Source organism: Ruditapes philippinarum, unplaced genomic scaffold, assembly GCF_026571515.1.
Source record: "Ruditapes philippinarum isolate M1 unplaced genomic scaffold, ASM2657151v2 ctg485_1_1_1_1, whole genome shotgun sequence".
NCBI lineage: Eukaryota > Metazoa > Mollusca > Bivalvia > Venerida > Veneridae > Ruditapes > Ruditapes philippinarum.
This window is the reverse complement of record NW_026855545.1, coordinates 203,796-219,182: the sequence shown is the minus strand read 5'-3', so window position 1 is coordinate 219,182 and position 15,387 is coordinate 203,796. Positions and strand designations below refer to the sequence as shown.

The window sequence follows — 15,387 nt, the reverse complement described above, 5'->3', positions numbered from 1 at the left end:
CAATCTTGATAGAGCTTCATACAAAGAGTATTCCTGCCAAGTTTCATTAACATTGGCCTTGCGGTATCATAGAAGATGTCCTTAGAATATTTAAAATGTGGACGGACGACAGACTACGGACGCCATTTGGTTGGCCATCCTAAAAGCTCACCTGCACTTTGTGCAAGGTGAGCTAAAAATGAAAGCCATAGTTGCTTGCCCAAATCATGTACTTTGTGTTGATAAGTAAGTGTGTAAAGTATGAAGCAATTGGTATAGGAAGAACTTGACAAAATTCAACTTGCCCAGGGGTGTGGAATTACTATGCCCAACTTGATACTTTTTGCAGGCGGACATGTAGATTTTCACATAGTGGTAGTCCCCGGAAAAGTGAAAATGCCGAAATTCTAACTGTACTTGCTCCTTAAATTTTTTCCAGATATTGTTAAATCTGTGTTTACAATTTGTAAATTTTATTTGTATCATCTCCAACAACCCAAATAAATCTATACTTTACAATGCTATTTTACCAGTATGAGGCATCTTGCTTCTATTGAAAAACAAGCTTCGCGATTGGTCATATCATATAATTATGGACCTTCCAGTGTTTACAGATTGATGTAAATTAGCTAACTTGTTATCCAATTGCTACACCGAGATAATACATAGTCACTGGTTGACCTGGTTTGCACAAAAGAACACATGGTTTTGTTTGTGATACTGTATGTGAGCAGTTGACCTAGCAATGAATGGAAAACGTATGGCTAAATGTTCCGCTACGAAAAAACGGAAAGGTCCATTTTTTGTTGTGTTGTAAATTGTTTTGATACATAATGAACAAATTTTTGGTTAGATCTGAAAAACGTAAATCAAAAATACAGAAAGACAAAGAATATGACTGCAAACACATTTGTGTGTTTAAAATTATGGCTGGTTAACCAATTAGACAATTATTCAAACAAATTTTATTGTCATACCACAACCTCGGCTCTTAACCTAGGGAAATCATTAATAAGAAAGGACTCTTACATCACATGAAATGTCGTTCAATCATGTCATGTGTGTCCAAATACAAGTTATAGCAAAATCCCAGTAAACAAGGACACATTATTTTAATGGTTAAATAAGGCCATTGTAATAAACTTTTTTTACTGTTTATTTTTGCAATTGAACTTCAGCTGCGGACAAGTTGAAATTTTAGTCAAACTTGTCCGTGGGCAAGTGGAAAAAATCCAAAATTCCACACCCAAAATTCATACGGATAGACGGATGAGGGTTAGATGGACGGACGGCTCAATTACTATATGCCTGGGCGCATAATAAAAACTAGAATGCCACAGATACATCCCGCAAAAAATTAAGATGTTATAATATTTAGTTCCAAATTTGTTTGCACAAACTATTTTTTTTTTCATTTTAAGTTCAAAGCCCTTATAATCATTCAACGTTAACACAAACCATTTTTAGACAAAGTTCAAGGCACTGAAACTATTCAGTGTTAACCTTTTATCAATTGCATATTGCATATTTGTAGCCAAAGTAATGACTACATCCACAAAAGTATGAGTGCTGAAACTGACAAGAGCCCGGTTTGAGCCAGGTGATGCTCCCCGAATAGGTTTTGGACACAGGAAAGTACACCTCTTGTAGTTTCAGAGTTATGCTCCTGGAAAAAGTTCAAAGTGCAATAATTCCAAAATTAGGCAAGGCAGAGTTACTGTTCTTTGCACTGCACTTCTAATCAATGTGATCTATCAACCTACAAAGTTTCTTGTTGATATCTCTTATGGGTTCCGAGTTATGTCCCTGGCAACTTCAAAATGTAAAAATGAACAAAGGGCAATTACTACAAAATTTGGCAAGGCGGAGTTCAAGTTCTTGTGCACTGCACATCTACCCATTGAGATCCATCTACCTACAAAGTTTTATGTTGATATCTCTTGTAGTTTTAGAGTTATTTCCCGGACAAGATTTTTTTTAAAGGGGAGATAATTAAACAAGAGGGCCATGATGGCCCTATATCGCTCACCTTAAGGAATAGATCTTAACTGGATTTTTCTTATTTAAAACAAGCAACAGGTGTATAAAATTCTTTAATGTTATTTAAAGGTTAGTGTCAAATGTAAAGTATTTTTGGCCAATAGCAACAGGAATGCAATCAAGTGTATAGAAATACCTCTTTTTTCTTTTCTTTATAGTATAGGTTCCTAAAAAATACACTCCCTGTAGTGTGTTTACATCATGAAAATTTTAACAATGACATCATAATTAACAAGACAAAGTACAAATTTGGATAATACTTCAACTAAAATGGGTCAAAGACAAAAATGGCCGGGTTGCATTTGTATACCAAATAACATGACTCATGAGGCTGTGATGTTACAAAAATTTCCTATCATTGACCATTAATGTCGAACATTTAACTAAGTCGGTAAACAGGAAGTGGATAAGCAATAGACCTGAACTTGGGACCACATGTTAATGCAGTCACAATACCAAATATCAAGAGGCTGTGATATGTAGTTGCTGAGAAAACTGTTACGAAATTTCCTTCAGTTTACAATTAATGCTGAAAATTAACTAAGTCATCAAATGGGAAGTGGATGAGCCACATACCTGAAATCATAACCCATTGTATGTGACTACATGTTGATGCTGTATACCAAATATCAAGAGGCTGTGATAAGTAGTTGCTGAGAAAATTGTTACGAAAAATTCCTACCATTGACCATTATTATGAATTTAACTAAGTCAGTAAACATGAAGTGGATGAGTGACAGACCTGAAATCGAATCCCATGGTATGGGACAATGTGTTAATGCTGTATACTAAATATTATGAGGTTCTGTAGAGTAGTTGCTGAGAAAACTGTTACCAAAATTACAGGGCCATTTTTCAAAAATCATTTTCATGTTTCAACAAGAACGTGTTGCCCCCGGCTCAGATTCTTGTCAGTAGCAATATTTCAAAAAATGTTTACCCATTCACTCAGTTATGGACAGAAAAATTGCCAAAAAATTGTAAACACAAGTTATATAGCTTGACAAAGTCATGGCATTTTGTAATTGTGAAAAATATAAGTGGCCAAGTCATTGCTCTGACTTGTGAAGTTGAAAAATATTCATGCAAGTTATTTTCCTACCAAATATGAAATACATCTGTCATTAAATAAAGGCTGTAAGGGCAAAAGTATAAAAATCTATTTTGAGCACTGGTTACCTTGACCAAACTGACCCCTGACTCTATCCTAAAGAAGAATACCATGTTAGTTATCTTCCTACCAAATATGAAATACATCTGTCAATAAATAAAGGCTGTATGGGCAAAATTGTAAAAATCTATTTTTAGCACTGGTGACCTTGACCTAACTGACCCCTTACTCCATCCAAAGGAAGAATACCATGCAAGTTATCTTCCTACCAAATATGAAATACATCTGTCAATAAATAAAAGCTGTATGGGCAAAAGTGTAAAAATCTATTTTCAGCACAAGTGACCTTGACCCACTGATTCCTACCCCAATCAAAAGGATGAATACCATGCAAGTTATCTTCCTACCAAATATAAAATATATCTGTCATTTAATAAAGGCTGTATGAGCAAATGTGTAAAAATCTATTTTTAGCATTGGTGACCTTGACCCAACTGACCACTAACTCCATCAAAGTTTATGTTTCTATCAATAATAAATAACATCTGTCTATAGAATAAGGTCAAAACACCTGTAAAAATGTAAAAATCTATTTTTAACATTGGTAACCTTGACATTAGTAACATTGACCTTGACCAAAATGACCCCTTACTACACCCAAAGAAGGAGGACCTCCCTTGGCATGTTTGTATTAAACTAAGACATCAACTAAAAAATAAAGGCTGTATGAGCAAAAATGTTTATATTTATTTTTTAAACCAGTGACCTTGACCTTGACCCTAGAGACCGCTTACTCCACAAAAAATTAGAGGACCATCAAAGGTATCCACCTACTGAATATGAAAGATATCATTAAAGAAATTAAGCAATTAGGAGAAATATAAGATAAATTAACTTGCCGAAATAGGTTAACCAGACAAGGCCCTATTTTCAAAGTGAAAAAGGGGAAATAACTGGGAAATATGGATGACACAGTTATATAACTTGGCAATATCATGTACTTTGTATTGATAAGTAAGTGTGGAAATTATAAAGCCATTAGTATAGATAGAACTTAAGATATTTCCAACTTGCCATTTTAGGTTAACCATTATTCATTTTCTAAGTGCTGAAAAGGGCAATAACTTGGTAAATATGAAAGCCAGAGTTATGTAACTTGCCCAGATCATGTACTTTGTATTGATTAGTAAGTGTGTAAACTTAGAAGCCATTGGTACAGGTAGAACTTAAGAAAAATCCAACTTGCCGTTCTAGGTTAACCTCGTACGGACAGACGGACGGTTCAATTACTATATGCCCGGGGGCATAAAAATTACTGTTTGGGAAGTCATTAAGAGTAGATTTTCAAGTTTAAATTGATAACTATTGTAAGGTTAGGTAATTTTTAAATTATAAGCTTCTTGCTTAGTTAACAATATGATAAAGATAATTAAGTATTTCTAGCACCATGGATAATTACCATAATTATTGTTCCATTTTCACTTACATTTATTGAGGTCAATAACACATGTGTACATGTATAATTTTAGAAATCATAACACGGGAGGTGATATTTACATAAATACTGAATGTCATCCCTTAATACTTCACAAATAGTTAACAAAATACCTGTTTCAACGAAGCACACCGATAATTGTATTCATCTTCACTTCTTTGTTTTGAAATACGAGTTTATGTTACAAAATTTCTCATTCCTTGTGCAAGGCCGCCATTTTGTCCTACTTCCGGTTTAGTTTTGTTTATAGGTCAGATTGATACAGATGTTTTCTGAGGCAAAAATGTTGACTCAGGACTGATTGATATGCATTATTTAATGATTTGAATTGTATGTTTATGATCAGAATGAAATATTATGACATAATTCGTTCAGCAGATTCAGTAAGACCGGTGTACTCAATGTTGAAATATATGATTTTTCCCGCAAACCTGAAGGATGTATTTAAGTAATATCCGTACTGTAAATTAAACTTTTATCTTAATCAGCTATTTTTTGTGAAAAAAATACATTTTTTGTTCACTTTCGTTTCTTTGTGCAATATCTTACACAAAAAAATGTGCAAGTCAATGTCAAGAACCGAAATATTTTACATTGTATTTCGGAAATGACACAGTCTCCTTTCTGATGGTGTTACGAAATTAATGGAAGAATCCATTATTGAATGGGGAAATCAACTTCACTGTAGCTCTGAAATTTGTGCTATTCTGATTGACTTTGTTTTGAATTAACATTCACATTCAACAACATTTTCATCTTTCTAATGCTTTAACAGAAAAATCCTCATAACAATGTCTGTTGAGACAAAAAATACAAGATACACTTTCTCAATTTATCCATACAAAGACAGTCTATGTAATCTTGCAATAAAAAAACCCTTTAACCCCCAAAACAGAGACCAATTTTCAACTCTAGACCATAATTTGAATATACTTTGTAGAAACCAACAAGCTAATGCCTTGTGAGAAATATCTAAGCTCTAGCCCTTTCCATTTTGAAGTATAAGAACTTTTAAGTTTTTTTCTTTTAGTTGCCATAGCAACCAGAGTTTAGCATGGAATGGCATTCTTTGAACAATCTTGATAGAGCTTCATACAAAGAGTATTCCTGCCAAGTTTCATTAATATTGGCCAAGTGGTATTATAGAAGATGTCGTTTGAATAAAATGTGGACGGATGCCGGACGCATTTGATTGGCCATCCTAAAAGCTCACCTGCATTATGTGCAAGGTGAGCTAAAAATTGGGCAAAACAGAGTTAAGGTTTTTCTGTACTGCACTTTTACTCAATGAGATCAATCTACCAACAAAGTTTCATGTTGATATATCTTATAATTTTAGAGTAATTTCCCAGACAAAGTTCAAAAAGTAAAAACAAGAACCGGTTGAACCGGGTGATGCTCCCCGAGAAGGTTCTGGACACAGGAAAGTATAAAACAATGAACAAAGGGCAAAAACTCCAAAATTAGGCAAGGCGGAGTTATGTTTTTTTGCACTGCACCTCTATTCAATGAGATCTATCTATCTATAAAGTTTCCTGATGATATCTCTTATAGTTTCAGAGTTTATTATGTACCAGGTAAAATTCAAAGTGTAAAAATGAACAAAGGGCAATAACTCCAAAATTAGACCAGGCTTTGTTTAGGTTCTTTAACCAGTGCAGTTCTATCCAATGATATCTAGCTAACTACAAAGTTTCATGCTGATATCTCTAATAGTTTTAAAGTTATGTCCCGGACAAAAGTCAAAAAGTAAAAATAAACAAAGGGCAATAACTTCAAAATTAGGCAAGGCAGAGTTACGGTTCTTGTGCACTGCACACCTTCTCAATGAGATCTTTCTACCTACAAAGTTTCATGTTGATACCTCTCATAGTTTTAGAGTTATGTCCGAGACAAAGTTCAAAGTGTAAAAATAAACAAAGGGGGATAATTCAAAAATTAGGCAAGGCAGAGTTACGGTTCTTGTACACTGCATACCTACCAAATGAGATCTATCTACCTACAAAGTTTCATGTTGATACCTCTTATACTTTTAGAGTTATGACCCAGACAAAGTTCAAAGCGTAAATATAAACAAAGGGGGATAATTCAAAAATTAGGCAAGGCAGATTTACGGTTCTTATGCACTGCACACCTTCTCAATGAGATCTATCTACCTACAAAGTTTCATGTTGATACCTCTTATAGTTTTAGAGTTATGTCCTGGACAAAGTTCAAAGTGTAAAAATAAACAAAGGGGGATAATTCAAAAATTAGGCAAGGCAGAGTTACGGTTCTTGTGCACTGCACACCTACTCAATGAGATCTATCTACCTACAAAGTTTCATGTTGATACCACTTATAGTTTTAGAGTTATGTCCTGGACAAAGTTCAAAGTGTAAAAATAAACAAAGGGATGTAATTCAAAAATTAGGCAAGGCAGAGTTACGGTTCTTGTGCACTGCACACCTACTCAATGAGATCTTTCTACCTACAAAGTTTCATGTTGATCCCTCTTATAGTTTTAGAGTTATGTCTCGGACAAAGTTCAAAGTGTGAAAATAAACAAAGGGGGATAATTCAAAAATTAGGCAAGGCAGAGTTATGGTTCTTGTGCACTGCACACCTACTCAATGAGATCTATCTACCTACAAAGTTTCATGTTGATACCACTTAAAGTTTTAGAGTTATGTCCTGGACAAAGTTCAAAGTGTAAAAATAAACAAAGGGATGTAATTCAAAAATTAGGCAAGGCAGAGTTACGGTTCTTGTGCACTGCACACCTACTCAATGAGATCTTTCTACCTACAAAGTTTCATGTTGATACCTCTTATAGTTTTAGAGTTATGTCTCGGACAAAGTTCAAGTGTGAAAATAAACAAAGGGGGATAATTCAAAAATTAGGCAAGGCAGAGTTACGGTTCTTATACACTGCACACCTACCAAATGAGATCTATCTACCTACAAAGTTTCATGTTGATACCTCTTATACTTTTAGAGTTATGTCCCGGACAAAGTTCAAAGTGTAAAAATAATCAAAGGGGGATAATTCAAAAATTAGGCAAGGCAGAGTTACGGTTCTTGTGCACTGCACACCTTCTCAATGAGATCTATCTACCTACAAAGTTTCATGTTGATACCTCTTATAGTTTTAGAGTTATGTCCCGGACAAAGTTCAAAGTGTAAAAATAAACAAAGGGGAATAATTCAAAAATTAGGCAAGGCAGAGTTACGGTTCTTGTGCACTGCACACCTACTCAATGAGATCTATCTACCTACAAAGTTTCATGTTGATACCTCTTGTTGTTTTAAAGTTATGTCCCGGACAAGAAAAGCGGATGGACAGACAGACGGACGGCAGACGGAAAGACGGACAGATGGACGGAAAGACGGACAGATGGACGGACGGATAAGGCGGCGACTATATGCTCCCCCGAAATTTTTCGGGGAGCATAATAAACAAAGGGCAATAACTCCAGAATTAGGCAAGGCAGAGTTATGATTCTTGTGCACTGCCCATCTACCCATTGAGATATATCTACCTACAAAGTTTCATGTTGATATCTCTTATAGTTTTACAGCTATGTCCTCGACAAGATTTTTCTAAAAGGGGAGATAATTAAAAAATGAGGCTTAACAGAGTTAAGATTCTTTTGCACTGCACTTTTACTCAATGAGATCTATCTACTTACAATGTTTCATCTCGATATCTCTTATAGTTTTAGAGTTATGTTCCTGACAAAGTTCAAAGTGTTAAAATTAACAAAGGGCAATAACCCCAAAATTAGGAAAAAAAAAGAGTTATTGTTCTTATGTACTGCACATCTACCCATTGAGATCTATTCACCTACAAAGTTTCGTGTTGATATCTCTTATAGTGTTAGAGTTATGTCCCGGACAAGATTTTTCTATAAAGGGAGATAATTCAAAAACCGGGCAAAATAGAGTTATGGTTCTTTGACACTGCACTCCCCCTCAATGCCCTCTACCACTGTATGAAGTTTAAACAAATTATCTCCAAGGGTTTTCAAGTTATGCTGTGGACAAGACAACGGATGGACGGACGGACAGACGGACAAGGCGCCGACTATATGCTATATATATATATATATATACTATTTTTCGGGGAGCATAGAAAATTCAAAATTTTTTCAACATTCAAGATAGATAACTTTGTCCAAAGTCATTGAACCATGGCCAAATTCAAACTTGAAACTGTATCTATATGACAAATTTGAGATGAATGTGTACAACCATTGGGAAGATAATGAACAAAAACTAAAAATTTCTGATTTTTTTCAAAGTTCAAGAGGGATCACTCTGTCAGCTATCATCAAACCATGACCAAATTCGACCTTGACCAGTGTTTACTCATGACATGTCCATGTTGAACATGTACAACTGTTGGGGAGATAATGAACGGAAACTGAAAATTTCCCTTTTTTTTAAAAGTACGGAAACTGAAAATTTCCCTTTTTTTTCAAAGTAAAAGGGGCATTACTCTGCCAAAAATCATTGAACCATGACCAAATTCTAACTTGACCTGCGCATTCCTTTGACATATCCATAGATCAAATTTGAGTTGAATGTGGAAACTGAAAATTTCATATTATTTTCAAAGTGAAAGGGGCATTACTCTGCCAAAAATCATCGAACCATGCCCAAATTCGAACTTGACCTGCGCATTCCTTTGACATATCCATAGGTCAAATTTGAGTTGAATGTGGAAACTGAAAATTTCATATTATTTTCAAAGTGAAAGGGGCATTACTCTGCCAAAAATCATCGAACCATGACCAAATTCGAACTTGACCTGCGCATTCCTTTGTGGCGCAAAGCCATATGTGAATAATATATTGAGTTGAATGTGTAAATCTGTTGGGGAGGTAATGAACGGAAACTGAAAATTTCATATTATTTTCAAAGTGAAAGGGGCATTACTCTGCAAAAAATCATCGAACCATGACCAAATTCGAACTTGACCTGCTCATTTCTTTGACATATCAACGTGTCATTACCCGTCCGTACATTTTCCATGAGTTTCCATGAAAACTTCCGGAATTTTCATGGAAATTGCCAACTCTGGATAATTCGGACTGGTTTCCGGAGTTGTTCAAAGAAAACTGAAAAAAAAATCGCGAAATTTCATGTACTTTCTCCATGAATTTCCAGAGCTTTTTTCATGAAAGTTTTCCGGAGTTTTCCATGAAAATGTTCCAGAGTTTTCAAAGCAACTCTGGAAATTGTTCTGCTAAAATGACATTCTACTCCGGAAAAAATGTTCCGGAGTTACTCTGGAAAATGTTCCGGAGTTACTCTGGAAAATGTTCCGGAGTCACTCTGGAAAATGTTCTGCAGCCGCTGTGGAAAAAGTTCCGCAGTTAAAAATAGGATATGGGGTAAGATGCCATTAGCCTTGAAATAATTCTGGAAATACTATGGAATTCACTCTGGAACATTTTAGGATTACTGAAATGATGGTTGCATAATAAAATCAAATGACCTTTCAATTTGCATTTAATATGTTTTTATTAGCAAATCCAAAAAAGCACCCTAGTCATCAAGAATTCAAACACATATAGTAATTTGCACATTTCACATTTGTTTCTAAGTCAGAGTGTTTTATTCAAACAAATGTAATTTAACATCCATCTATAACACATGATCCTTCACTTCACATGATGCAACATCTTCTTGACTTGTGGTTTGACCTCTCTGATAGATACTGAAAAATATGAATTAATTGTATATAAATACATGTACTTGTGTTATATGCACAATGTCAATATAATTAGTATTGTTTAAACAGGATTGATAAAAAACATAAAAGGGTGAAAAAAGTTAAGATGGAAAACTTTCAATTCAATGATTTTTGCAGAATATCAGCACAGAGTTATCAAGTAAATACCATGCTTTGATGAGAAAATTTTTTTTGGTCAAAATCAACATTATGATAAACTTGTGTCAATTATTTCCCTGCTTTTCCTACAGCTATGTAATGACAACTTTATGTAATGGCAGTTTAAATTACTCAATGATCTTCACAAGTACTTAATTACCAATGAAAGTTTGAGATGTGTTATATTGGAGTCAGAATAGAGATGTGTTCAGTGGAGTCAGTATAACAATAATATATGCATAAACCATGAAGAACAACATTTTGTTCAGTGTTTGGAAAATAGCATGCATTTATATGAAAACATTTTACTTCGACTTTTTTCAACAAAACAAACTAAATTATTACCAGGATAGTTCTGTAAGCATTCTGTATTCAACAGTACATTTATCACTTTTCCCTCATCTGATGTCCTTTGAGCTGAAACATCTCATGTGACTCCAAGATTTGAAAGTTTGCAACCTAATATGTTGAAAAAATAAACATTATGTACATAAGTAACAAGAAATTACAATTAAGGCATATGAATTTTATTAAATGTGAATTTGGAAATTCATTGCTTGATATGGAATCTGTTTCAATCACAAATATTTTGAATGGAAAATTATAATCTCTGATTTAAAATTTCCCGCCATTATTTAAAAATGAAAAAGATTTTCTTAACTATTAATATTGTAAAGTTACATGTATGTAGAAATACAATCACTAAAGCAAAGAAAATTTGAAAAAACTAAAATAATAAGTGTTAAAAAATAAAAATACATTTGTACTTACTGTTAGAAATGGTTATATATACAGTGATATACATGTAGTTCCCTCCATTTTCACTGAATCATGAAATACACATGTTTAAAAGTTCATATTTCCAGAAAACTTTTGTAAATTTGTCCAGTTTAAACTCATTTGATCTAATATCCAATGCTCAAACATAATTTTTCAAGTTATAACTTTTAAGCAGTTAGTCACTTTTCAATGCTTTCTGTTCAAATGACCCGCCTGGAAGGAGTGTTCTGACCTGTGATTTGTTCTGCAAGGGTATTAAGTTACTTGGGAACTACAGTGTAATATAGTATGTTGTAAACCTGCTTTACCTCTTTCTATTCTCTTATATCAGATAGGTGAGTTTAACTTTGGTGTTTATGAAAACAGTGGGTTACACTTGAGGGGTCATAAATATTTACATTGTGGCTGATGCTGATTTGAATGTTCCAGAAATTTATCACTATACATAAGTTACTTCTACATGGGATGAATATATAGATAAAATATATACTTCAATAAAGATACATACTAAATTTATCATCAATTAATAAAGAAACATAAGTGTATAACAATTACATTTAACTTGTTTCTCTTTAATTGTGTATTTATTTTTTCTAACTGAGGGTAATATATAATAATGAACCACTCAGATCTGAGGCTTGATATGAGAGACCTTGAAAATAATGAGAGTTAAATGAAAAAATACCTTAATGCATTTTTAATGCCAAAGTGTGGCAATGGAGTTGCATGTGTTTTTTTATTAGCTTTTTTTTGCAATAAAAAAAGAAGCAGTTGAGCTCTTGAAGGGCTTCTTAAAATTTCATTTTGTTTAACTATAAGTGTTTATTTTGCTAACTGCTACTTTTAATTACAATGAGTACACATGTATGACCAATCTCAATGCTAAGTAATTAAATTCATTTCTTCTTGCTGTTTCAACAATTTACAGTTGTGTCAATGCCATATTTTAAATTGTCTTTATTTTCATAATGTCTTAAAAGCAGAAAACTGTCTTATATTAAAAAGATTATTTATGACTACTTAGGAAAAAATATTTAAGTTAAATGTATTAAGTGAAGTATATGTAAATGCAGAAATAAAATGAAAATTTCCTAAGTCCAAAACTTTCTCAAAAATGACTAAGTGTTTTCCAGAGTAAAACTCCTTGAAAATTGTCTAAGTGTTAACTTTCCAGAGTTTCCAGAACTGTTTCATGGTTATTTCTTTGATGAAAAAGTCAAGTTCCAGAGTTCTCCATGAAAATTGTTCCAGAGTACTCTGTAAATACTGTGGAAAAAAGCTTGTTTCCATGAAAATTCATGGAAATTCATGGAAAATCAGTTATTTTCCAGAGTTTTTCCAGAAAGACTGTGGAAAATCTACAGACGGGAAATTTGAGTTGAATGTGTACAACTGTTGGGGAGATAATGAAAGGAAACTGAAAATTTTATCTGCCAAAAACCATCGAACCATTACCAAATTTGAACTTGACCTGTATTTTCTCATGATATATCCATATGTCAAATTTGAGTTGAATGTGTGCAACTGTTACTAAGATAATGAATGGAAACTGATGATGAAGGAATGACAGAAAGACGGAACCGGGTAACACTATATGCCCCAGCCATTTTATGGAGGGGGCATAACTAGACCTATCACTGAAGGTGATTAATACCCCCACCAGCAACTTTGACTTTTTGAAAAATAAGTAGTCTGAACTCAACCTATAGTAAATGAAGTATCAAATGTGCACAAAGAATTATTTCAATTAATTGTAATCTCAACCAGGATCTTCATACATCAAGTTTGATTACAATATCTCATTCCTAACTCTAGTTATTGTCCAGAAACCATTTTTCTATTTTTAGTAATGGTGACCTTGACCCCAGGGAGTCCAAATGTGATACCAACCGGGGACTTCACATAAGCTAGCTATATATCAAATTTGATTACAGTACCTCATTCCAAACTCTAGTTATTCTTTGGATACCATGAAGTGGATTGACCGTCAGACGGATGGACCGACCGACAAGCTGACTTCTATATAACCACATATACCCACCCCCTTAACTTCGTTTCTGGGGGAATAATTAAAATGATTTGCAAAATCTCTATATGGCCCTTTATCAACAATACAAATGTGATCAAACAAGCTTTTGCACTATATGATGGAATGACAGATGTCTGGACTGACAGAGGACATTGAGTGGTGGTGAGCAAAGATTATTTCCCTCTCACTTCCACCTATGTAATTAAAGAGCAAATTATTTTGTGTCACAATATCCAGTAATTGATACAGTCAGTTTAAATTTAGACCTCTGAAAAAGAAAATATATATATAATATACATATATATATTATAAAGAACAGTAACTGGTCTAATTGTTAGAAAATATCAGGCTGCCCAAGCCGTGTAAAAGTGTTACCAAATTAATCACCTCATCCATGTGCTCCTGGTATGAGCCTGGTCTCCGTGCTATCAGAGGATCCAAGCATAACAAAAACAGCATGTACACTAACAGGAGTGATGTCACACATATTATAATGATCACTACAACCTGTAACATAACAAAAGTATGGTATGAACAAAAAGGTTTCGAAAATATGTTAGAAGAGTTGTGAAAGAAGACCTAAGGTGCTCCTTTATGCATTATGTCATGCACAATCTGAGGGCACATGAGTAGAAACACAGACCTTCTAAAAGCTAGCAGGATAGCTTCCTCACATACTTTCATACCTCAATATATACTTCCCTACCTGATAAATGTTTGTATTAAAGACAAGAATTTGTAACTGAGTTACCAACGTCCCCCGCCTCGGGAAGTTTTATATGAAGCATAAAATTGTGCTATTTCAAAAGATTGAGGTTATAATGGATCTCAGGACATTCAGTCCAAAATTATGATCAATGCTAGATCTGCAAATGTAACAATAAATTTGTTAAAAAATAAAATAAAATGAAACACGGAATTTAAAAATCTATCATGTTAAGCTTTGACCTCTAAGTGTGACCTTGACCTTGGAGGTAGGGGAGCAGGTGTTGTGCATGACATAATGTCTTATTATTGAGACTATTTGTGCCAAGTATTTTCAAAATCCCTTGAACTATGAAGAAGTTATAGATTGGACACAAAATATACCCTATAACAGACTATGTAAATCTTTGACTTCTAAGTGTGACCTTGACCTTGGAGGTAGGGACACAGATGTTACGCATGACATATCATCTAATCATTGTGACTATTTGTGCCAAGTATTTTCAAAATCCCTTAATCTATGAAGAAGTAATGGACGGGACACAAAATATACCAAATAACAGACTCTGTTAACCTTTGACCTGTAAGTGTGACCTTGACCTTGGAGGTAGGGGTGCAGGTGTTGTACTTGACATATTGTCTTATTATTGTGACTATTTTGTGCCAGGTTATTTCAAAACCTCTTGAACTATGAAGAAGTTCTAGATCCGACACAAAATATACCCTACAACAGACTATGTTAATTTTTGACCCCTAAGTGTGACCTTGACCTTGGAGGTAGGGATGCAGGTGTTGCGCATGACACATCCTCTTATTATAGTGACTATTTGTGTGAAGTATTTTCAAAATCCTTTGATCTATGAAAAAGTTATGGACCGGACACAAAATATACCCTGTAACAGACTATGTAAGTATTTGACCTCCAAGTGTATTTGACCTCCAAGTGTGATCTTGACCTTGGAGGAAGGTGACCGGTTTTTGCGCTTGACACATCATCTGATTATTGTTAACAATTATGGCAAGTATTTACAAAATTCCTTCATAGATAAGAAAGTTATGGACCAGACACGACATAAACCCTCAAATAGACAATGTTGACTTTGAATGAGCAAGTACGACCTTGACCCTGGAGGTAGGGGTCTGGTTGTTGCGCATGACACATCGTCTTATTATAACAAACATTTGTGCCAAGTTATTTCAAATTCCTTTGATAAATGACAAAGTTATGGACCGGACACGAAATATACCATGTAACAGACTATGTTAATATTTGACCTCCAAGTGTGACCTTGACCTTGAAGGTAGGCGACTGGTTTTTGCGCATGACACATCGTCTGATAATTGTGAACAATTATGGCAAGTATTTACAA

The 15,387-nt window shown here is 34.2% G+C and overlaps 1 protein-coding gene across 3 annotated transcripts in view; it reads right to left on the bottom strand.

The window, feature by feature from the left end:
* The window catches only part of LOC132743676 (proton-transporting V-type ATPase complex assembly regulator TMEM9-like), a 79,902-nt gene that overhangs the window by 23,147 nt on the left and 41,368 nt on the right, over window positions 1-15,387 (bottom strand). Inside the window, exon 4 of one of the 3 annotated variants that reach the window (XM_060732227.1) lies at window positions 13,688-13,819. The exons of 1 other annotated variant lie outside the window; for it this stretch is intronic. In XM_060732227.1, coding sequence (XP_060588210.1) covers window positions 13,688-13,819 — 132 coding nt within the window. The remainder of the gene's footprint in view (window positions 1-13,687; window positions 13,820-15,387) is intronic. One more of the 3 variants, XM_060732228.1, reaches the window with a different exon arrangement.